Genomic DNA, 25,527 nt, shown 5'->3' on the forward strand with positions numbered 1-25,527 from the left:
AAAGTTTGGCTGTGGCGGCAAATGGGCTTGGGCGGCTCCTCGGCGGGTGGCGGTGGTGGCCGTAGCGGTTCCTCCTGGCCCTGTTAATGTCGGGGCCAGGCCCGGGGAGGATGGCGCCCTAGAGCCCGGCCTCGCTGGGGTAGGGGCGGGAGGGGACGGGGTGGGCACCGGCCATGTCGGAGGTGACCCGGAGTCTGCTGCAGCGCTGGGGCGCCAGTTTTAGGAGAGGCGCCGACTTCGACTCTTGGGGCCAGCTGGTGGAGGCGATAGACGAGTATCAGATGTGAGTGACTAACCGCAGGAGCGGGCCAGCCCGGCTCCAGTCGGCCGCCTCCCCCTTTCTTCTGTCGGTGTCTCTCATCTCTGTATCTGCAGCCAAGGCTTCCCAGGGTGGGGCCCCGCAGGCACTGGGGCTGGGATCGCACTGGCCCCGGCGGGCTGCCCCGGAGCCGGCGGTCCGCTCGCTGGGCTTCCTCGCCCCTGTCCCCCTCCGCCGCCGCGGGGCCGGTTCCATTCAACAGGTAGCCCCTCTTTCCTGGGGCGCCCGCCCTAGCAGGCTACGTCTTTTAGTGCCCCCGCCCCGCAGTCGGTTTCCTTTCCTCCTTTCCCCCGCCTCTCCCAGGTTGCTGCCCCTCAATTTCTCTTTTAGAATCGCTCAGGGAGACTTGTGTGTTTTCCGCCCACGTTCCAGGGATGAGTGGCCTTGCTCTGTGCGGTGCCTTCCTCCTCCCATTTGTAGGACAAGAGGAGGGAACTGGTGGCGATTGAGGGGAGGGGGTGCCCCAGGAAGCAGCGAGGACAGGGGTGCCTCACCAGCCAAGGGTCCCCTTAAGCACCCCTTCTCCACCCCTCTTGTTGGTGAACCGTGTTTTCACAATTCACCTCGATTCCGTTTCGGTTTCTGGAGCTGTTATTTGCTGGGCTGTGTGAGTCCCACCCACCCCCTCGCTCGGTCGCTTTGGGTGGAGTCCGCGCAGGATGTGAACAGAAGAGAGCAAACTGAATTAATGGACCCCGCACGGGAGCCACCGCTCCCTCTTCGGGTCCCTCCTCCTTGTCCTGTGTCTAATGTATAGCCGCTGGGTACTTTGTGAGTACCAGTCTCTTTGATCTTTGACCCGAAGTCCGATTTCTTTCTCTTTTTGCCCCCCCCCCCAAAAAAAAAACTTCGGGGGTGTTTTTTTAAACTAAAAGACAAGATTTACGTGTGTATAAAATCTTGCTTATTTCTTGCACCTTTTACTGAAAATAAGAACTGCTTGCCAAAATGGTATTGTTTGCAAGCCGTTGCCATTAAATTAACTCTTTGGTCAAAAGCAAGTTATTGTTTGAGGTATAACCGAGGACGAAACCTTGTGTGAGTAAAATCCCCGCCCCCACGTGTCTTCTGGAAAGGATATACAATTGAGACTGGGAAGCTTTAAATTCTTTTTCCTTTCTCTACAATAGTTAACTTGTTTTTACCTGACCGTTAAGATAATTTAAATGTGCAGATGTTTTCCACGCCGTCCTACAGACTTGTAGTTTCCAAAAGCCCTGAAAACAACCTGCTCTGGGCCGTTTAGCCCTGTGCCCCCAACGCTGGCGCTTGTTTTGCATCTTCACTTGACTTCACTTGCTCTTGCAACTACTTAGTGAGAACATTACTCTCGTTTTACAAAACCAGGAAACTGAAGCTCTCAGGTTAAACAGATTAACGGGGGGTCATAAAACTATACCACTGAAAGCCGGGTTGTTTGTTTTCGGTTGTTTTGGTTTTTGGGGTTTTTTGGTGTGGTATTGTTGTTGTTTTACTAAATCCTGGGTGCTCTATTACATGGTGCTTAAGACACTTGAAGATGCCTTGTGTAAGTGAACTGGGTTCCCAGAGCTCGTAGCTTTACCTTACCGTAGCCAGTTAGCGAGCACCTGTGCGTGCTCATTCTGCGTGTTAGCGGAAATCACATGCCCTGAAAAATGTAAAGCTGCCTTCGCTTGTGCGGTGCTGGGACTCAGCAGCAGACTTCACAATGGGAAGTGAAGAATACCATGTCCAATTGAAATCACAAAGGAAAATTGAGTATGCAAGCTGTTAAGCTGGAATTTCTAGAAACCTCTCCATGAGAGTAATAGCCACATAGAAATCTGTTGTTGGACCTCAATACTAACCTTTGAACGTAATGATTCAGAGTAGTTCTCAAGTGATAGAAACTGCTAGCGTCGAATCGGAGGAGTAATGATTGCCTTAAATTTTGTAAACATTCAGGCTACGTGTAAAATGAGGTTGGATTGAAAATTAGGATATTCAAAAGTGAAGGCAAATTGTCTTTTTTATTTCAGTTATCTGTTTGGGAGGAAAGGTTGCAGAGAAGGAGACCATTTGAGGGTCACTAAATCATGTAGAAAAGAACGGGCAGCATATTGAGAGTGAAGAAGGAAGAGTCTAGGATAACTGGCATTTCTAATTCGGTAGGCAGCAAAGACTTGATAGTCATGGAACACAGTGAAATTTATGGGAGGAGGGATATTTCGGGAGGGAATAAACATGTCTGTACCATCACAATGTAAGAATACAGTAGCTTAAACAATTTCATCACTCAACAAGTGAGGGCTGGAGATACAAAAATGAATACGATTTGATTCCCACCCTCAAAGCACTGAGAGTCTAATGGAGCATTTTAGAGTGATTGGGTCTTGCTGTTACAGAAGAATGAAAAGAGTATGTGCTACTACATACTGCTTGCTGTTTCCAGGAGCATGCTTCTGCCTTAGGGCTGTTTGCACTTTTTCTGGAACATTCTTCTTTCATTATCTGCTTGGGTTGCATGGTCACCTCCTTCAGGTCTTTGTTCAGATATTATCTTCTCAATGAGGACCTGTCTGGCTACCCTGTTTCTAACTGCAAAGCCTGTTACCTACTCCCACATCCTGACCGCCCCCCCCACACACCCTGTTTACTTTTTTCCATAGTGTGTATCACCATCTAAAATACAGTGTATTTTACGTATTGATTGTTCATTATCTCTCTCCCTTCTTGAGTGTAAACTCTGGGAGGGCAGGGTTAGAGGAGTTGTCTTGTTTTCTGCTTTACACTTAGTGTCCTAGTGATGCGAGGTTATTATTAAATCACTGTTTATTTGGATATTCTATATTGTATTCTTTTAATGAATGGGTTCAGAAGTATGCTGTGGGAGCACCGAGTTGATATTAAAGTATTGTTGGAAGATTTACACGAATTATGTCAAAACTAGAATTGCTAGCCAATATATACATGGCCAATTAAGAGTAATTCATGAAGCAGGCCAGCCAGCTCTTTCAGCAATCTGGGGATACAGTGACCCCCTCACTTATGATGGAATGATATGGACTCTGTTGCTCAGAATCAGATATTTCACAGGATCAGTGCTGAGGTATTAATCTAGCACGTGTTGCTCAATAAATACTTGTTAAATGAATGAGTTTGAAGACTGAATAATACCTGGTGTTAATCATCTTCACTATGCCTTACATCACCGCTACTCAAAGTGGGTCTGCAGGTGGCGGTGCTGGTCTACGGTAAGGAGATCAAGGAATTGAAATTGAAGATTTGGAAACTTTAGGGATGCTTGGGTGGCTCAGTTGGTTAAGCGGCCGACTCTTGGTTTTGGCTCAGGTCACGATCTCACGGTCTGTGACTTTGAACCCCACATCCGGCTTCACGCTGACAGTGTGGAGCCTGATTGGGATTCACTCTCTCCCTGCACTCCTGCCCACCCCCCCTCTGTCTCTTAAAAAAGGATTTAGAAACTAGCAATTTGACATCTTCATGGTAGTTTTTATTATATTTTGTTAAAGTGTTAACTTAGAGCAAAATGGGGAAAGAAACTAGTCCTTTACTACAGATAGTTTGAGAAGCACTAATTTGTTATAGATCGTTGTGGGATTTCTTTCAGTTGCTTATGTGTTTATATTTAAGCTCCCTCTGAGAACAGTGTTTTGTTTTTGGTTTTTTTTTTCCCTACAGTCATCCTTGTAGGATGAGATTATTCCGGAGAGAAGAATATTTGAGAGGTTTCTCACCTTTTCTAATAGATCCTCAACTGTCTTAGCTGCTTATCTGATATCTAAAGCATGTGGATTTTCCCTCAGTGGGCAAGATCACATCTCACTTTGTCTTAAAATAGTGCAATCATTTATGGATTCAGAAAATTAAATTTTTATCCAGGTCTTTAAAAAGTTTTTAAAAAGAGTATGATATTTATACCATGAAATCTATCCATTTTACACATACAGTCCGGTGAATTTTTAGCAATTTTATACCACGTCGTACAACCATCACTACAATTAAATTTCATAACATTTCCATCACCCAACAAAGATCCTTTGTGTCCATTGACAGTCGCTCCATATTCTCATTCCAGCCTCAGGCAACCTGTAATCTATAGTAAAGATTTGTCTTTTCTGGACACTTCATGGAAGCGGAATCATACAAAGTGTGATCTTTGGTATGTGGCTTCTTTCGCTCAGCATAGTGTATTTGAGGTTCATCCCGTTGCGGCACGTGTCAGCACTTTGTTCCTTTTACTGCCGAATAGCATCACATCGTACGGATGCCACCGTTGTGTATCTGTTCACTAGTTAAAGGACATTTGAGTTGTTTCTACTTTTTGACTATTATCAGTAATGCCGTTGTGAACGTTTACAGGTAACTCTTCATGTGCACATACATTTTCATTCCAAAGAGTGGAATTTCTGGGTAATAGAAGTTTACGTATACTTTGTGAAGGAAACTGCTGTATTGTCCAGACTGACTGTACAGTTTTACATTTCTACCCGCGGTGTATTGGAGTTACTGTTTCCCCACATTGATGGCATTTGTATTGCCTGTCTTTTCTATGATAGCCATTCTAGTAGACGGGTAGCATACTTCACTGTGGTTAGTTTGCCTTTCGTGAACCATGAGAGAGGGACCTGAGCCAAAATCAAGAGTCAACTGACTGAGCCACCCAGGCACCCCTACCTATTGAGTTTATGACCGTTCTTTGTGTATTCTGGATATAGGTTCTTTATCAGACATATGATTTGCAAATATTTCCTCCCAGTCTGTTGCCTAATTTTTAAAAGCAAGGTTCTGTTTGAATTTAACATCCTTGTCCACTGACTATTAACATTTGAGCAGGAGTTGAGAGCTACCCCCTTTCTTTCTGATAACGACCATGCTTAGGTTAACGGTCACTATTAGCGTATTATGTGAGCACTGTTCAAATAAAGAAACTGTGCCACACTAGAACTTCCCTGAGGTAATTGACATTGTGAAATGTAGACTATGAGTCCTAAAAGAGAACTTCATGTAAGGGGTAGTCCAGCAAGAGTTAGAAACTAAGTGCAGAACAAGGACAAGGATAATGGCAATGTCTATTCCTATTTGTACCTTCTCTTGTATAGAATCCACAAAGAGTGGGTCTGTAAATGACATCGTAGGAAAATATTATGGGTTTCCACCTTTGAGGTAAAATAAATAAATGGATGGAAACAATTTGATTAAGTAAAATAGTGGAGTGATTCTTGGCAAATGTCAATAATTTTATGTAGGAGTTTCATACATTATAATAAGGAAGATGCATACCTTTCGTCGATTGGAGAGAGGCCATCAAATATAATGGACTTTACACCTGGTCTTTAAGGACATGTGTGATTGCATAGAATAAAACTCTTCTAAGACTTTTTTTTGAAATTCATTGAACTGTCTTTTGCAGTTGGTTTGGTAGGAAATCAAACACTTGCTACCCTTTGCATTCCTGCTTCCACCCCCCACCCAGAAGAGTATAGTATGCTTGAGAATTATGGTTTTAATTTCTTTTGCCGGTGACAGAATGTTTCACCAAAGAATCCTTTCGATGGTCATTTTCCCCCCACAGATTTTTAAAAATTGAGATAAATATCACATAACATAAAATTTCCCATTGTAGAGGCACCTGGGTAGCTCAGTCGGTTGAGCGTTCAACTTTGGCTCAGGGCATGATCTTGCGGTTCGTGAGTTCGAGCCCCACGTTGGGCTCCGTGCTGACAGCTCAGAGCCTGGAGCCTGCTTCGGATTCTGTGTCTCCCTCTCTCTCTGCCCCTCCCCCACTCACGCTCTGTCTCTCAAAATAAATAAGCATTAAAAAAAATTAAGAAATGGGGCACCTGGGTGGCTCAGTCAGTTAAGTGTCCGACTTCGGCTCGGGTCATGATCTCAGTCCATGAGTTTGAGCCCCGCTGACAGCTCAGAGCCTGGAGCCTGTTTCGGATTCTGTGTCTCCCTCTCTCTTTGCCCCTCCCCTGCTCATGCTGTGTCTCTGTCTCAAAAATAAATAAAACATTTTTAAAATTAAAAAAAAAATTTCCCACTGTAAAGTTGTACAATTTGGTGGTTCTAGTACATTCACAGTGTTCTGCAACCATCACCACAATCTCATTTCAGAATATTTCAAACCCCATATCTGATGTCAGTCACTCCCAATTCCCTCCTTACCCAGCCCCTGTCAACCACAAATCTGCTTTCTGTCTCTATGGATTTATCCATTCTGGACATTTTGTGTAAATGATCAGGTGATTTTTTTGTATCTGGTGTCTTTCATTTCACATGATGTTTTTGAGGTTCATGCTGTAGCTTGTAGCAGCAGTCTTCGTTCCTCTTTGTGATCAAATCCTATTTCATTGAAAGGATGCACCACATTTTGTTTATCCATTCTGCAGTTGATGGACACCTTGGGTATTTCCAGTTTGGGCTGTCGTGCTTAATGTTGTTGCTGTGAACATTCATGTACAGGTCTTTTTGTGGGAGCATGTTTTCAGTTCTTGGACTATACCTAGAATTTTGAAATTGCTGGGTTATGTATGGTAACTCTATGTTTAACTTTTGAGGGACTGCCAAACTGTTTTCCACAGTGACTGCATCATTTTACATTCCTACCAGCACTGCATGAAGGTTCCAAAATTTCCATGTCCTTGCCAACAGCGTTATTTTTTCTCTTTTTAGAAATTATACCCATCGTAGTGGGTGTGAGGTGGTATCGTATTGTGCTTTTGATTTGTATTTCCCTAATGACTAATGATACGATATTTATTGGCTTATTGACCAGTTTTATATCGTTTTTGGGAAATTGTCCAAATCCTTTTCCCATTTTTAAATTGAGCTATTTGTCTTTTTATTGTATGGCTGTAAGAATCAGTCATTTAGCTTTTGTGGTCTCAGAAAGAGCTTGGGATCCTTACTGGTGAATTTGGACCTAGTAACACAGATCCATCCTTGGCTCAGCTGCTATTTTTAAGAACAATAATTGGGCAAACAGTGATTTTCATGTCTGATTGGTGGAGTATTTTCTTTTTCGTGAAAAATGTTTTGAAAAGTATTTAATAGGCTGCTATCATTTTGTCATGGCTGTCTGACTAATCTCAGCACTACTTCATTGTTTTTTAAAAAATATTTGTAAGTATATTTATTTTGAGAGAGACAGTGCAAGGGCGGGGAAGATGCAGAGAGACAGAGGGGCGGATAGAGGATCTGAAGCTGGCTCTGTGCTGAGAGCAGAGCAGGCTTGAACTCACAAACCACGAGGTCAGGACCTGAGCAGAAGTCAGATGCTTAACTGACTGAGCTACCCAAGCACCCCCATTGTCTGTTTTTTATTTTTTATTTTTTTAAATTTACTTTTAATGTTTATTTGTTTTTGAGACAGACGGACACACACACACACACACATACATATAGTGTGAGCGGGGGAGGGGCAGAGAGAGAGGAAGACACAGAATCTGAAGCAGGCTCCACGCTCTGAGCTGTCAGCATAGAGTCCGACGCGGGGCTCGAACCCATGAACCACAAGATCATGACCTTAGCTGACGTTGGACGCTTAACCAACTGAACCACCCAGGTGCCCCCCCATCGTCTGTTTTTTAAAAGATTTAAATTATTTCACCTTGTTACACTTGAGATTGTTTGCTTTCCTTCAATTCTAAAGAATATTTATTTTTCTTCTTACAGATTAGCAAGACATCTACAAAAAGAGGCCCAAGCTCAACACAATAATTCTGAATTCACAGAAGAACAAAAGGTACTGTAAAATAATCTCTACATGTATCAGATTCCAAATGGAAAGGATTCTGTCTTTCAAATCCATTAAGCAAAAACAAACAAGAGAAACTGTTACACTTAAGTACAAAGAATAACACTGATTATGCTTTGGGGAACATGAAGGGATCACTGAGAGATAACACTTGATTTACTACTCTGTGACTTTCTCACTTAATGAATTTCTCCACTTAGCCATTTAGACTTTAGCTTTAGTGGAGACCCGCTACACTCCAGTTGCAGAGGGGTAGGTAGATTCCAGAGACTCAATTTTGATTGTGAGTAATTACATCCAACTTCAATACTTAATTAACTCTGAATTCTCTTAACTCCCTCTTCCCTCCTCTCAAAACAGACACATATCCAAAAAACAAGCCTCCCCCAAAAGCCACCACTGAAAAAAATTAGTTCAAGTCAAGAATTTGGCATAAAAATACACGAGCCAAGTAACTGCATATGGTTACAAAATGTTTCAATGGTGCTCTTTCTCCTTGAATTAAAATTTTAATGTGTCAAGTTGATTCCCTGGATTGTTAGAGATTAAAAAAAAAACAGGATACTTTAAGAAACTTTGCTTTAGGGGCACCTGGGTGGCTCAGTCGGTTAAGCGTCCGACTTCAGCTCAGGTCACGATCTGGCGGTCCGTAGGTTCGAGCCCCGCATCGGGCTCTGGGCTGACAGCTCAGAGCCTGGAGCCTGCTTCCAATTCTGTGTCTCCCTCTATCTCTGCCCCTCCCCTGTTCATGCTCTGTCTCTCTCTGTCTCAAAAATAAATAAACGTTTAAAAAAAAAAAAAAAAAGAAACTTTGCTTTAAAAGAGTGAGAAGAAAGGGAAGAAACAATTCCCATTTTTTCCTGGCTCAGAGTGTCTAGTGTTAAAGTCAAATTTTAATCTCGTAGATAATGAAAAAAATTACTGCGTCAGATTTTCCCTCCTATCTTAAGATGTTGTAAAAACTATAGTGACTTAATTTGTTTTTATTAATCTTTTTTTTTTTTTTTTTTTTTTTTTTTAGTACAAGGGGTGGGAGTGGTTTTTTGCACGTGTTTTAAGTAAGCCTGAACAAATTTATCTTTGTTCTTTTGCCTGTATTCTTTTGACTCTTGTTTGTAGGAGTTTGGATGGGAAAAAACCCAAAAGATGAGGGTTAGCTATGTTTCTTGCACAAGTTTGTATATTTGCATTTTTAAAATATTTAGGAGCTACATTATCTAATGTACTCTTTCTATTTATCTAAAAAAGAAAACACAATATTACAATATACAGATGTGTTTTTTCTTTATTCCTTTACGGTTGTTAATGTACACAGTAGATGTAGGAAATTTAAGATTTGAGCCCAGCAAAATAATTACCAGGGAGGAAACGATGGGTTTGCTTGAGGAAAGGAACAAACACGATTCATAGGCTTTACCACCTCTCTAAGATTTGTGAACTCTGGGAATGATTAGGAAGTGATTGGCTGGCATGACAAAATTGAGAGGCAAAACACCTTAACTTTGAAACACAGTTTCCAATGTCTGAGTGTGTGAATTAACAGCTGACCAAGTGTGTTATGAATAGGGAAACAAATGAAAGCTGAGGGAAATTTTTGGAAGTTTAATGATTCCTACACTGTAATCACCTGTTTGCCTTGAGTTACTTACATGCTTTATCTCCAACATCTGTTGCTCAGATTTAGGACCTATGAGCAACGTGACCTCAAATGTAAAGTGAGTTGACCTAAAAGCAAAAATTTTTTCAAATGCCATCAAGAAGTGAGCTTTGTTACACAACAATAATTAGACTAATGAAAAACAATAAACTTTTTCTTAATTTTCTTTAAGGCTGAAGCTGATGTGTGATTATGCTCTTTATTCTTTAATTTATAGCTGTTCCTTAGTAGCCACCAATGCTGTCTTTTTTCAGTTTACACAGACCCACAGATCTTCTGCTCCATGAGGCCTGGGAGGCAGCATGACCTTGAGGAAAAGCCTGAGGCCTTGAGTTGGAAGGCTTTGGTCTTGAATCCCAGCCCTGTCCCTGGGCCTTAATTTCCTTAAGTATGAAATGAGGGATTAGATAACCGTAAATGATCTTAAAAGATATCCCTAAATCTTCTAATGCCTTCTGCCTTTGAAGTTTTCTGTACCTCCTCCTTTTCTGGAGGCCTGATTTCTGAGGTATTTGTTATTTATAATACCTGCCTAGGAGGCATTTGTGGCTGCCAGTTGTGACTCCAGAGAGAGCTTGTTCCTGCCTGCCTGTTCCTTGGGCTTGGAGAAGGACCCCCCCAAGTCACTCTGTACTACATTAGGAACATAAGGCAAGTCGTATGCATTTACAAATTTAATTTTCTTTAAAAATGCAGACGAAACACTCACAGCCAACCAAAAAAACTCATAGTGACATATACGTCGTCTTATTTTTGAATGTCACAAAAGAAAAAAGTTAGAAGCTCCAAGTTAATGATTAGGAAACCAAGATTTTCCAGACGTGATCTGGGGAACACTGGCTCTAAAAAATTAATAGATGTTATTTGAACAGAGAGTTTGTGACTTGTCAAGGCTTTTCATATGCTAATGTTATGTTGAATTTTTAAAGGCTTTGGGTAGTGGAGTGTTTCTTAAATGTGTTTGCTTTTCGAAGGCCCCCTCCTCCCTTTATAGAACACTTAATTGGGTCTAGTGTTCTGAAGAACACAATATGGGAGATTTCGAAACCAACCGTTAGGTCTGCAAAAATAATTGAATGCCAGACCTGGCACTTAAGCCAAAGGAGAAGAAACTCAATTGTGTTTGCCTCAAAAGAGAAAAATGCAGAATATATACCTCAGTTACTCTAAGCAAAATTGTTCTTTGTATTTTCTATTTGGAATTATATCTTTTATGCTTAGAATCAAATCTTAGAATTATACTTAACCATTCAGTAGTTTGTGGGACTTTGAAAGATTTTTTTAAAAAGCAACATTTCTTTATGAAGCTTTTTACTGTCTCACAATAAGCTTTCAAAAATATTTGATGAATAAATGCTTTGTTGGATCTTAGGTTATTGATATTTATTCGTATATAAGTATTTAAGATCAGAGAGAAATCCTAATTTTTGAGAAAAATATCTTCACGATATTTATTTCTTTTAAGTTTATTCATTTTGAGAGAGAGAGAGAGAGAGAGAGAACGAGTGCAGGAGGGCCATAGAGAGAAGGGGACACGGAATCCGAAGCAGGCTCCATGCTGTCAGCACAGAGCCTGATGCGGGGCTCAAACTCACGAACCGTGAGATCATGACCTGAGCCTATGTCAGACGTTTAACTGACTGAGCCACCCAGGCGCCCCCACAATATTTATTTTAAATCTAAACTCTAAAGCAGAACTACTGATCTCTCTGAACTTTATTCATTGGTGATTTAAAAAATATCTTCCTATGGATTTGCTATTATATTCTCATAGATTTCTGGTAGAAAATAAGGTTTATGATTCTCATTTGATCCTCCCTCGTGATTAGTTGACTTAGCTTTCATTTCAATTCTCAATAGTTTTGTCATTATAACAACTGAGTTTAGTAGCCAAAAAATAGCTGCCAAGAGCTTTCATTCCATTAAATTCCCTACTTTGGTGTAGTAGGTTTTCTCGTGTAAGTTTCTGGACAGAATAGAACATCCTGTCTCATGATGCTTAGAAAGTTTTTCCCTGTTTTGAATCAAATTTGGTAGTAATGAGAATTCCAGCACTATACGCTTGTTTTATAGGTTCCCCCTTTCCACTGACTTTCCTGCTTTCCCCTATTCCCCCCACCCCACCCCACCCCACCCACAGCCAGAGAGTAGATGACGGCTGTTTAAATTAAAAAAAGTACGTCTGGAGTGAGACTGTGTTACTTTATGTGTATTTTGTAAACTTTTTTTCCTTATATAAATTATGTTTTAGCAAAATTAAACTGTAGCTCTTTGTTTTTAGTCCGTCTTTTCCTTAACTGCTCTTTTAGAGTTATTAATTCCCTAACAATGACAAAATAAAATAGCCAATACTCTGAAAATGAGAACATTTTCCATGGCTATACCATATTAGGCATGAGCAGTTCATTTGAATGAGGTACTAATAATTTAAATCTTTCTAAAATTAGTCTTCATTTACCTTCAGGGCTTAGTCTCAACGTACTCGAGTTGATAGTACTTCTGCTTGGACACAAGCGACCTTGTGCCACTTCATCATTCTTCCTAACGGTTTGTTTCTAAGAAAGGTGGAACAGTTACAGTAGCGAGAACTTGATTTTGACATCAGTAAATGCTACATGTTTTAAAAGTCATTGCTGCAGCTGAAAATGATAGTGTTTCGCTCCCTTTTTAATGCTGATGTTGGGTGTGGTCCCTTAAAGTAGTTATGAATAATGCTCATTGGTATTTTGCCACAGTTCAGTAGGTTCTGTGTACAGAGCGGCCGGTTCTGCTTAACTTGAAGAAATGCTTAAATTTAAAATAGGTTATTAGTGGGATTGTAGTTGTTAAAGAGCATTTTACCTTAAACGTTAACCGCCTCGATTCAAATGGATTTTATAGTAGAGAAAGGGAGTTAGCCAATATTTTTAAAGACTTCCTCATTGACACATCTCACAACAAAACCCTTTTTAAAAAGCATTTTTTAAAGAACCTAAAGCATATGGCCAAATGATATTAAAATAAGTATATTGCTTTGTTGGATATATTACTGTTGTATGTATAGAATACTTTGATGTCTAGGGCAAGTTACTGAACCTCTCTTCAGTCTTCACGTCTACAGAAGGATTGTGTCTTAACTCGGGGTTAGAGTAAGATTACATGAATTAATGCTTGTACATCACTTAGGAGAGCCTGAGTATTTAATGGCCGTTAGCCATTACTATCTAACTACACACACCCACACACATTTTAAATCACCTGCTAGTTTTGTCAGAGTTGAATGGTATATTTGAACCCTTATTTGGGGATGTTATATTTTATGTAGAAAAGACTATTGCTGTTTCATATGCAATAGCTATTTGAGAGAACGGATAAATCTATGAGTTACCTCGAGTCCTTTTGCAGTTACTACATTTACTTTAAACGTAAAATTTCAGAATAAAATTGGGTATTTTCTAAACTGAGATAGTGGGATTAAAAGGAAGTTTTAAAGATCACGGAGACAGTTAAATAGCGTTTTGTTCCTTGGCCAAGGGTCCTGTCTCACTCAGTAGCGGGTCGAGTCTGTGTACCAGCTGTTTATCGTTGGTAAGATAATTGTGTAGTGCCCACTCGCCTAAGTGCCAGGGGCCAGCACAATACTCATTACACCTTTTTGCTCCTCATTTATCTTATAAAGAAAGCGGCCAAAGAGAAAACCACAAAAGCCAATTTGCTAAACTTTTGCAAGTGATCAGTACATGTAGAAGATACATCATTTTTTTCCAAGCAGTGTTTCGTTCTGAAGGCAGCGCACATGTATGTAAATACTTAACTTTCATGGTCTGGGTTTATTTCTAATAAAAACAGAAGAAATGCCTTTTTTTGCAAGGACTTAAAAATGTTGATGGGCGTACTTCAGCCGTCTACTCTTGTAGGTGTTTCTTCCGTGGGTTTCCTCATTGTCATTTCCACCCTCGTCGTTCACGTTCTTGTTGTGATTACCATTTGCCTGGACAGCTGAGGTAACCCGACTGCTCTTACCTTTGGTCTTTTCCCTTTTCTACCCTAGCCTATGGGGACTGTTCTCACAACAGTCTTCTTAAAAGGGCAAATCTGATGGTCATTCTTCTGTTCAAAAACTTCTGTGCAATTGAAGGTCCTTCTGAATGACCACCCTAGGACACACACATTTTCAAACCTATATCCCTCTGCTTTCAGTTTGAGACTTTGGACAACTGAATTGTGACAGTTTTGTCAACTCTTCAGTTTTAAAAACCTTCCCAAGTCACTAGGGTTTGATTTCTAACACAGATTCTTGCACTATTTCTTCAGAACATACGTAATGGCTTACTTTGCTGTGCGTGTAAGAGTTAAGTGTTTTTTCTTAATATTACAGTGATTTTGTAGTATCTCCTCTCACATAATAGAATTTGAGCTTAGGAAAAGCAAGGACTGTACCCTATCATTTACGTCTGTCTTATAGCTCATCTAAAACAGACCTGGATGCAAAATTAGCCACCGCATATCACAGCTATTGATTTTGCTTGGTATTATCTATATATTTAATTAGACAAGTCAAGATTGGACTTAAGTCAAAATTAAATGATCCCATTTTGCTAATTTTCAGGTATTTCTAGTTTTAAATCTTTTCAGGACTTTCAGGCTTAATAGAGAAGAAGGAAGGAAAAGCTGGGGAGGGAAGAAGTTGGAATTCTTTTCATTGCCCTTTAAATAAATCTTAAAGCTTTCAACAAAGCCAATTGGATTTTAAATTGGTCAGAGTACAATTAGGTGTGGAGAGAATATACATTCCCCTTCTCTCTCTTGTCCTAGCCCTTTGCCTCTTGTTTCTCTTCTCTAAAATCTGCAAGACACCAAAAAGAAATAGAATTTAACTTTAAAAAAATTATAGATCGTTTACGAACAAAAATTAACTCCATGATTTTGACAACTAACAGTTACAGTGTATTTGGTATTTATACCTTTTTCTTTCTCCTACAGAAAACCATAGGCAAAATTGCAACATGCTTGGAATTACGAAGTGCAGCTTTACAGGTAAACAGCATTTTTTTTTTCTTTCTAATGTAAGAGAAAATTATTCTGAACTGTTCTAATAAACATAGGGGTTAATGCTAAAAGCGGTATTGTGTCAGAAGAGATGTATAGCAATAAGAATTCATGGGTTAAAGTCCTATTCAAAGATTTAGTTCATATTTAATAAGTTATAGAGAAAAGATATAACTTCCACCTTTTGCAATTTTTACCCTGAATGTTCCAAAATATAAAACCCAATAAAAACCCGTTTGGGACTTTTCATTTTCTACTTTGAAAGCAAGAAATGGATTCATTTATTTTGGCTACTTTTTGAATATTTAGTTCTTGCCACTTAAAAAACACAGGGTGTAGTGAAACTTTTGTAATAAAAAGATGTAATATGTGTGTTTTAAATTCAGTCCACACAGTCTCAAGAAGAATTTAAACTGGAGGATCTGAAGAAGCTAGAACCAAGTAAGTTTTACTTTATTTTTTTGGTGGTACTCCTTTAGAAAGATATTTAATCTCTTAGAGATACAAAGGTTATTTAGCATAAGGGCATCTGGGTGGCTCAGTCATTTGAGCATCTGACTCTTGATTTTGGCTCAGGTTGTGATCCCAGGGTCGTGGGATGGAGCTGCACATTCGGTGTGAAGTCTGCTTAAGATATTCTCTCTCTCTCTCTGTCTCTCTCTCTCTCTCTCTCAAAAATAAAAATAAAAAATAAGGATTATTTGGCATAGATGCTTATTCATTTCTGTTAGTATCTAGTCATGTGTGACTTTTTTGTGCTTTTATACGTCCTAAAATGTTATAGAAATGCTTAAATTTAAAATAAGTTATTAGTGGGATCGTAGTTGTTAAACATTTTACCTTAAATGTTAACTGCCTCAATTCAAATGGATTTTATAGTAGAGAAAGAAAAGGAGAGAACTAATTTTTTAAAGATTTACTCATTGATACATCCCACTTAGTTACTACAAAGTCCTTTTTAAAAAACATTTTTAAAAGAACCTAAAGCATATGGCCAAATGGTATTAAAATAAGTATATTGGTTTGTTGGATATATGACTGTTGTATGTATAGAATATATTGATGTCTAGGGCAAGTTACTTAACCTCTCTTCAGTTTTCACATCTATAAAATGATTGTATCTAACTCGGGGTTATATTGAGGACTACCCCTAAATATTATAGGAATTATTATTCTGTTCACCATTATAGAATATGAAAAATTATTTGATTCGAGGTTGTACCTCATCCATATGTTTTAGCCTTTGTTTTGTTTTAACCACTTCAATAAGACTATACCTACTTTGGTAAGCATTGACAGTAGAGTTTCCCAGAGAGGAAAAAGTTACAGCCATTGTGGCCCATTTATACTACCTGTCTTTGAAGACTACACTGAAATCAGTCCAGCTGTTTGCTGTGCTTTACGAAGTATTTCCTTGTTCCCATTTTCCTTTCCCTTCTTGAAAGCTTTTTTGAAGTAAACAGTTGCTTCAAATGTTTTGGTGGTCGGGATGTGCCAAATAAGGTTTTCTTACTGGTTCAAATGGATGTTCACTTAGAGCAAATGTCTGTAATGTAGGCAAAGACACAATTATTGAGAATCACCACAGTCCACCTTAGAACATTTCCATCGCCCCAGAAAGAGACCCCATCCCCATTAGCACACATCTGCTTCCCCCGCTCCTCAATTCCTGGTCCTAGGCAACCATTAATCTACTTTCTGTTTTTGTGAATTTGCGTGTTCTGGACATTTTGCATAAATGCAATCATAACATATATGGTTATATATTAGATTATTTTAAGAAAAGCACATCGATAGCTTTTTAAAAAGATGACAGTGGGGGTGCCTGGGTGGCTCAGTCGGCTGAGTGTCCAACTTGAGCTCAGGTCATGATCTCATGGTTCATGGGTTTTAGCCCTGCATCGACCTCTCTGCTGACTGTGTGGAGCCTGCTTCAGATTCTCTGTCTCCCACTCTCTCCCTCTGTCCCTCCTCTTTGTGTGTTCTCTCTCTCTCTCTCTCAAAATAAACATATAAAAAATTACAACTGCAGTTATGATGTCTGTGTTATGTAATGGTTCTAAAGAAGATTATAATGTTCAGTTTTTTTCATGACAAAAATTATTAGGATTTTGACTTTCTATTTAGTCACTGTTTGTTGTTTTGTTTGTTTTTCAATTTGTTTCCAAATAAAATTTTAGAATCTTACAGATTTCTCCTATTGCCTTATAGGATCTTTTGTTGGTGTTAATAGTTACCGTTTTTTTAGAGTATCAGCTATGGACCAAACACTCAAATAACTCCACTCAGCTGTGTTTTGCTGACACTTGCCCATGACTTCACAGTTTGTACATGTCAGAACTGGGTTTTGACCAGGTTTCTAAGTGACCCCAGAGCCTGTGTTCCTTCCACCATATTGTGTTGTTAATATCTGTAATGGTGCGGTATTGACATCAACCCTAAAGATTATGGTTTTCCAGTTCAAGCGACCCATGTGTTAGTAGAAGATTGGACTAAACCCTGCATTAATCCTCTGTTTCTTGCTTTTGTGTCTGTTTGTTTGCTTGTTTTTATTTTTTTAAGATTAGGGGTGGGGATGGAAAGCAAAGATAGTACTATTGGGTTTTATTTTGCTATACTTTGAATTTATGTAGTGCATTTGGACCTTCTTGGTACTTAATTATCTTTTTGGGTGATTTTAATTTGCTGTTGTGTCTTCAAGGAATGTAAATGTATATGTTATATCTCGGGATATGCTCTGTAATTTTGCATTTATCAAAGCGAGGCACTGGTTATGAGTTAGTTACTTGATCAGAATGAAACATTTTCTACAAATTGGTATTTGAGTATATTTCAGATTGAGTCAGGCTAGCTTCTGCATCTTCTAAGGCCAGAAGGAAAGAAAAATTAATACATAGAACTCAGTTTATTCTGCTAATGTATTTTTGCTTTAAAGTTTTAAAAGAGATCTCTTGATAGTGTAGTCTGAAATTCGTACTACAACTAAGATCTTGAAAGTACTATTTGTTTCATTTTCTTTTGTTAGTCCTTGGTAATATACTACTTCTTACTGAAACCTATCCCCCTGCCCCTGTCACCTGTAAAGTCCTTCCATTGATTGATCCTTCGAGGCCCCAGATTAATCCCACCTTTCTCTGAAAGATTTTTCTCCCTAATTAAGCTCTACCTCCTGTCCTTTTTTTTTTTTTTTTAAATAAGTTTATATATCTATTTTGAGAGAGACACAGTGTGAGCAGGGAAGGGGCAGAGACAAAGAGTATCCCACATAGGCTCCGCGCTGTCAGCACAGAGCCCGACGTGGGGCTTGAACCCACAAAACCATGAGATCGTGACCTGAGCTGAAACGGAGAGTCAGACACTTCACCAGCTGAGCCACCCAGGCATCCCTACCTTCTGTCTTTCATAGGAGCATTTTTTATATCTGTTATCGTAGTCCACCCTGTATGATTCTTAATTCATTTCTCCCCTCAAGGAGATTGTGAATAACCTTTGTATTTTCCCCACAGAGTCCATTGTAGTGCTCTGCATATCATACGGACTTGGCACATTTTTAAGTGGAATAGGGTTGAATGTCTTCAGGGAATCTTACCCTGTAATTTAAAACATAACTTTTCGGATGGGAAGATAGTGCTTATTCATTTTGTCCCTCAGAAAAATGAAGCGAGGGGCGCCTGGGTGGCTCAGTTGGTTAAGCGGCCGACTTCGGCTCAGGTCATGATCTCATTCATGGTCTGTGAGTTCAAGCCCCGCGTCGGGCTCTGTGCTGACAGCTCGGAGCCTGGAACCTGTTTCAGATTCTGTGTCTCCCTCTCTCTGACCCTCCCCCGTTCATGCTCTGTCTCTCTCTGTCTCAAAAATAAATAAACGTTAAAAAAAATTTTTTTTTTTAAATTAAAAAAAAGAAAAGAAAAAAAGAAAAATGAAGCGAATTAGGCACAAGCAGAACACGTTTTGATAACTGTGTGTCATCTTCAGAGTGTGACCTTGTGGAGGGTGGCAGGCCAGGCTGTGTGACAGTGGGCTAGGGGTGCCGGATGCTTACCAGCACGGGTGCACCGTCAGCTGCCAGCCTTGATGGACTCTGTGCTCACAAGAACACCTTCCAGGAAGTTACAAACTGCTTCTCTTCTCCAAATATCCTAAAATATCAGCACTGGTATTGGTGGAAGAAAAATCCTGTGTAAAGTCTAAAGACATCAGAATCTGTTATTCCATAGTTGGTGAAAATAGAAACCTATCCTACAATTACAGAAAATGAGAAAAGATTGGTTATTTTCCTTCTGAAATTACTCCTACAAATTAAATATCTAATTGAACATTTCGTTTTCAAAGCAGTGGTATACCTAAGAGAAGAAATACTGTTCAGTGCTTGTATTATAGTACAGACACGAGATACTCTTAATAACTGATACCATTTTTGACTTCTTTATTGATTTTTTTACATATGTGGTAAGGATTCTTTTTCCCCTTTGTATAATTAAAGTATCATTTCAGTGCTTTCATTTCCTTTATTTTATTTATTTTTTTATTTTTTTGGAGACAGCGAGTGCACGTGCGTGTGAGCAGGGGAAGAGGAGAGGGAGAGAGAGAATCTTAAGTAGGCTCCCCACCCAACCACGGAACCTGATGCACGGCTCAGTCCCACAACCATGAGATCATGACCTGAGCCGAAATCAAGAGTCAGACACTTAACCGACTGAGCCACCCAGGCAGCCCTCAGAGCTTTCATTTCTTTTTTTTTTTTTTTTTAAACGTTTATTTATTTTTGAGACAGAGAGAGACAGAGCATGAACGGGGGAGGGCCAGAGAGAGAGGGAGACACAGAATCCGAAACAGGCTCCAGGCTCTGAGCTGTCAGCACAGAGCCCGACGCGGGGCTCAAACCCACGGACCGTGAGATCATGACCTGAGTCGAAGTCAGATGCTTAACCGACTGAGCCACGCAGGCGCCCCCAGAGCTTTCATTTCTGATATGAGTGATACATGGTCTGTTTTTGGTCACCCACTTCCCTATTCTTAGTATTTAGCACAATACTGTGATACTGGAGTTAAACTAATAGTTTATTCACAATGAGCAATCATGCACAAGTTTAGAAAGGATGTTTTTATAATTTTAAAAATCATGCTTTTCAGTGAGACCCAAAATATTAAATACCGTGGAGAGAATAATATAATTATTATATTATATATTATATATTATATTAATTATAATTAATTATATATATTATATATTATATTATAATTAATTATAATTATATTATATAATTATATAATTATAATTATATAATTAATATATAATTAATTATATATTATATTATATATATATTATATATATTAATATATATATATATAATTCTGTATATATAGAATAATTATAGCTGTATAATAATGTGGGGTTATACTTCTATGGGACTTAAAATTTCCCATACAATTTCATATGTACTAATTCTCTCAACAGTCTGTGACAGAAGTAGTATTTCCATTTTAGAATTGGGGAAACTGAGATTCAGAGTAGTTCCGTGAATGACACAGTGACAGTTGACATAATTACAGGGCTAAGATCAGATTCAGATCTTGTGCCTCTTCCCTCTGGCCTACCAAACTCCAGTTATGTAGCCTGTTTTCTTCCTTGAACAAGCCGAGCGAGGGCCTGCCTCAGAGCCTTTGTGATTGCTCTAGCATGTTGGGTTTTTTTTTTAAGATTTTATTTTTAAGTAATCTACCCCTCGTGGGGATCAAACTCACAATCCCGATATCAACAGTTGCACGCCGCCCCCACTGAGCCAGCCAGGCGCCCCTCTAGCCTGTTTCTTAATACTTAGAAAGCCCTTGCCCCGGGGCTACTTTTGGACAGTTCCTCTTTCCAGGTTACGGTTCACATGTCTTCCAACAAGTTAGTTTTGAGAGGCCTGCCCCGTCCACCTGAGCTAAAGTCCACCCTGTACTCCGCTTACACACTCGTCCTGACTGTCCTTTCTAACGCTAATCACAGTCTAACACTGTCTTGTTAATTTGTCGGTTTATTTACTGTCTGCTTCTCCCGACTAGAGTCTCAGATCCATAGATGAGAGCAAGAACCCTCTGTCTTGATCACTGCCATTCCTTTAGCACCTAAAACAGTGACCGGAACATTGTGGGCACTTGGTGCACATTTGTTGAGAAGAAAAAGAGAGGAAAGATGAGGGTAAGAGCTAGAGAGAGAGGGAATAAGAATGAATGAGAAGGTAGACACAAGCCGCAGGCCTCTCTCTCACTGAAGGACTCGGTAAGAGTGCACAGAGAAGTCCAGTAAGCACCCCGACTGCTGTTGGGGTAAGTCAGATGATCACAGTCTGTGCCCTGGGGTCTCCTACTTTGGGACGATATTTATGCCATGGCTATTGTATCCTCAGACTACAGCACTCCAGAACAAGGCCGAATAACTTGAGTACGAAATCATGACCGTTTTGGATTGCTCAGTTATCACCATGACTTCACCTTCATACAATTGCAGGTAGTTACTGAAAACCCATAGCACCAGCTACGAAGCACTGAATTACACACTTAACAGTGCTTCTGTAAGGTACCCGTAGTCCTAGTGCCTTCCCAAATGCAGGCAGAATCATAGAATCTCTTTACGTTTACCTGCCAGAATGTAATCATCGGCCACATTAGAATACAGAGGTGGTGGGCGCCATGTTACCGAGAGACTTCTTGAGGATAAATCCTTCTTTGTGTATGTGTCTGTGTATGTAAGTACGTATATGTCTGCAATAAACTATTGTAAATGACGTGTGGAAATTATAACCAGTTTTATCCAGTTTTGCCAGTTTTATGGAGTTGAGGGGAAATGTAATCAGGGCAGAGACCAGAATGAGCTCGTGTACCTCTAATTGGTTATCTTTAATACCGGTCTTTTAACTGAAGAACTGCAGGGAGGGAGGTCTTCTCTTTCTCGGCTGCCCCATATCTCACTGGGACCTTATACAAAGAACTGTTTTGGAGTTTATTTTCCATGAGGGCTCTGAGACTCTGGAACTTAACTCTCCTTGGAGATCTGACAAAGTACTGGTACCTGCCGTGTATTACATATTTTCATTTTGCTGAGACCTTCAACGGACAAGTATATTGTGGTTCTGAATGATTCTACGATTGGGAATTTTTTTTAAGTATTAACATGCATAGTAAAACTGATTAAAAATCCGCCATTTCCAATAAAACTTTTTGTTTTGATCCATGGAAGAATTTATGTATCCTCCTCTCTGTTTTTATTCTAGTCCTAAAGAATATTCTTACCTATAATAAAGAATTTCCATTTGACGTTCAGCCTGTCCCCTTAAGGTAAAATAAATAAGCACCACTATTTGTCTTTTCATTTCATTGTCTTATACTTATTTTTCAGATATTTCTAAATTTTTATATCAACATTACCATCTTTAATATCAATACAGCAATATATTTGTCAGCATTTTTGCATCAATGTCTTAACTGTGAAATGAGTGGCTGTGATTCCTCTCTAGTGTATTTGTTTAGGTAGCTCACTATTTTATCTGCTCTTCTACATGTAGAAGAATTTTAGCACCTGGTGAAGAAGAGAATCTGGAATTTGAAGATGAAGAAGAAGAGGGCGGTGCTGGAGCAGGGTCCCCAGACTCCTTTCCTGCTCGAGTGCCCGGTGAGTATCCCTCATTTCAAACTGGACATAACTGAATCCAGTGTGAGGGTGTTGAGAACTTATTTGGGTACTTGGTACTGGGAAGTAGAACCTTCCCAGAGCTCATGCCAATCTTAAAAATGAATTTTCACCGTCATGTTGTTGACTGTAACCATTTTGTAAGTATAGTCTGGAAGTATCTCACTACCTATAACCTGACCACCCTGAGGTCCAGGGATTCGCTAGGAGGACTCACGGGACTTAACGTATAGTGTCTTCACAGCTGTGATTTACTGCAGTGAGCAAAGAGCAGAACAAAGTCAGCAAAGGGAAAAGGTGAAGTCTGGAGGAAACCAGGTGCAGGCCTCTGAGAGTCCTCTCCCAGTGAGTCACGTACCTTGTGCTCCATGTGAAATCTTGTGTCTGAGGGAAGCAGTTAGAGATTCCGTGCCCACAGCTGTAATGGGGGTTGATCACAAAGACACCCTCTGCTTAGCTCTGGCCGGAATTCCAGACTCGCAGAAGGAAGGCGCATGTTCAGCGTACGCCATATTGTTGGCACAGTTGATGGATAGTAGCCACTCTTACTGGGGAATGGTGGGAACATGCCCCACATCCAAGTTCCTGGGTTCTAGCCAAGGGGTGCCCTTGCCAGGAGGCCTTTCTGGGAATGAGTCTCAGGCCTGCTGTGTTAACTGTTTTCTGTACACTCTCATAAGCACTTCTTTAATGAATCACGAGTAGTCATGAAAACTGGATCCAGGGGGAGTGTGTGCTGAGCAAATGCCCTTTTTCCCATCCTGATTTAGGAAAGCCAGTAATGTATGGCAAGCCTTCTTTATTTGCAGAAGATCTCAGTGAGGATCTTCCCTTGCTGTAAGTGACCTAGGCAGGCACCCTGGATTAGTTTCTTGCTTCTCCCAAGCACTGGTTTACTCTTTTCTGGTCTTACACAGTGCGTAGTTTTCCTTTGTGGTAAACGGGTCCACTTCGGAATGATAGCAATAGGCTATGAGGTTATCGTGCATTTTAAAATAGACTCTGGAAGCTTTACAGTAGATCTAAATACAGTCTGTGTGTCATGCAGATAGCTCTCTTGGTAATGAAAGTATAGTAATATTCCGGTATTTTTGGAACTCCCTGGGGGAGGCATTCTGGGGTAGGAACAGCATAGGCTTGAACCAACAGATACGTGGGCTGGAGTTCCACTAGGCTCTGACAAGGACTACTTGAAGGACTTTGCCCTTGTTTCCTCAACCAGTCTGCACTTCAATTTCTTCATTTGTAGAATGGGATAATAGTAGTGCCTAAGTTATAAGGTTACTGTGAAGATTAAGCACGGCACTAGGTCTGAAGCTTTGAGCACAGTGTGTGTCGTATGTTGAGTATGTGGTGACCACTGTTGCTTTTCCCTTCACCACCCTTCAGTGGACGGTCGCGGTACCTATGCTCCGGGTTACTGGGGGAATCACAGGCACTGTAACGGTGGCTGTTCTTGGGAATGTTTCTTTGGTCGCAGGGCATTATTTCCAGCCTGCTTTGCTTGACGAGGAATGGGGTGTTTTTCTTACCTTTGTCATTTACGTAGGAAATTTCAAGGGGGTGAGAGATCATTTTGCTGTTTTACTGACTGAATAACCGTTATTCTCTTTTCAAACCACATGTTGTAATTGGTGTAGCTTCCAGTGCTGTAAATTTCAGTCCGATTTGGTTGTTTGCTCACTTACTGCACTTCTGTGGCAAACGGGATCCTTAGCAGATGATGCGAACCATGGTACAGATTAAGGTCTTTGTGGGGTTCGGGTTGCTGAGTTGAAAAGAAACTAACACCATAAATTAAATCCATTTGCTCCATAAGATTAAACCCAAGCTAAATAAATTTTTGTATTCTGGTATTGCATTGTGATATCTCATTTTAGAGACACAGGAAGGTTACCAAACCTTTTGTTCCCTGAATTTCTTTTTCCTAAAAGTAAGAAAGAGCACGTTTAGTTTAATTAACTGAATTTAGTTTGTGATATGAATGTTATTAAAAAGTAATTTGTAAGATTATATTTATTGAAATCACCACTGAAATAGGAAGGTGGCATTTAACATTTAATTGTAAAGCAAGACAAAAAGTTTTTTCCTTGTTACTTTGAGGGAATCCAGCATTTCAGCGATGCCTAGGCAGTGTCCGCATCTTGGTAGCAAGAGGGTTCTAGGAATTGTGACTTTTTATTTGTCGCTTTTGTGTTTATATAATTTCTTGAATTGTAAGTTTTTTGTGGCTTTTTAAAGTCAGATTTATTGAAGTATCATTTACATATCTAACTCGTCATTTTTAGTGCGCAGCCTTGAGTTTTGACAAATGCACAGTTATGTAACCACTACCACTGTAAGGCTGATGAGGAATGAGGTTTCGTATGTGGTACAATATTGACTCAGAGTAGTTTTTTCCCATTTAAAATCAAAAATGACTTTCAGCCAACCTTTCTTGAAGAAAAAAAAAGCTTAAGAATCTGAACTTTCCTGACACTACTTTCTCTTTTCAAAAATTTAAAACCTCACAGGCAAACAATAAATTTCTTTTGAATAACTGGCTTAAGCGAAAATGAGATTTAATTGTTCTAAAGGTAGGCTTGGTAGATTTCATCTAAGTAAAGGTTATAAATTGACAACCTGTTATTTATGTCCAGCAAATGTATTGACAATGTTGAATAGTAAAGCTACTTAAATCATAAGCCAAAACAATATGAATTCAAAAATAGCCCAAGGCACCATTTTCAAGATTTTAAAAAACATTTTCCTATTAAGTGAGAAGCTCAAATACAGGCTTAGCTCTTTCAAAATTATTATGTTGAATGTGTTGATTTATCTCTTATGTAGGCTTAAATATATGTACGCCTTTATTTTTGAAACTAAAAGAATGAAATTTACCTCTTTAATGTGGAAACAATTTTAATATTCACTTGGGAAAAACATAGGCTTTCGTAAAAGGAGACTCTACCATTGGCTTTAAAGTTGGATAAGCAGTCCCCTTTTGACTGTCAGAAAAGCCATAATCAGAGTAAAAAAGACAAATAAGGACCCAACAACCTTAATATATAAGAAACCTTTACCTTGTGACAACAAAGGCCACAAGCATATTAGAAAATTGCGCAAAG

At 39.6% G+C, this 25,527-nt stretch overlaps 1 protein-coding gene across 2 annotated transcripts in view; it reads left to right on the top strand.

Moving 5' to 3' along the window:
• Positions 1–4: 4 nt before the first annotated feature.
• Positions 5–25,527, top strand: part of AIDA (axin interactor, dorsalization associated) — a 38,964-nt gene continuing 13,441 nt past the window's right edge. Inside the window, exons 1-6 of one of the 2 annotated variants that reach the window (XM_019465700.2) lie at positions 5–283; positions 7,982–8,051; positions 14,683–14,736; positions 15,135–15,189; positions 22,005–22,068; positions 22,296–22,402. In XM_019465700.2, coding sequence (XP_019321245.1) covers positions 174–283; positions 7,982–8,051; positions 14,683–14,736; positions 15,135–15,189; positions 22,005–22,068; positions 22,296–22,402 — 460 coding nt within the window. In that variant the 5' untranslated portion in view covers positions 5–173. The remainder of the gene's footprint in view (positions 284–7,981; positions 8,052–14,682; positions 14,737–15,134; positions 15,190–22,004; positions 22,069–22,295; positions 22,403–25,527) is intronic. The other variant, XM_019465698.2, reaches the window with a different exon arrangement.

This window comes from Panthera pardus, unplaced genomic scaffold (genome assembly GCF_024362965.1).
Source record: "Panthera pardus isolate Hobbes unplaced genomic scaffold, ASM2436296v1 HiC_scaffold_21, whole genome shotgun sequence".
Lineage (NCBI taxonomy): Eukaryota > Metazoa > Chordata > Mammalia > Carnivora > Felidae > Panthera > Panthera pardus.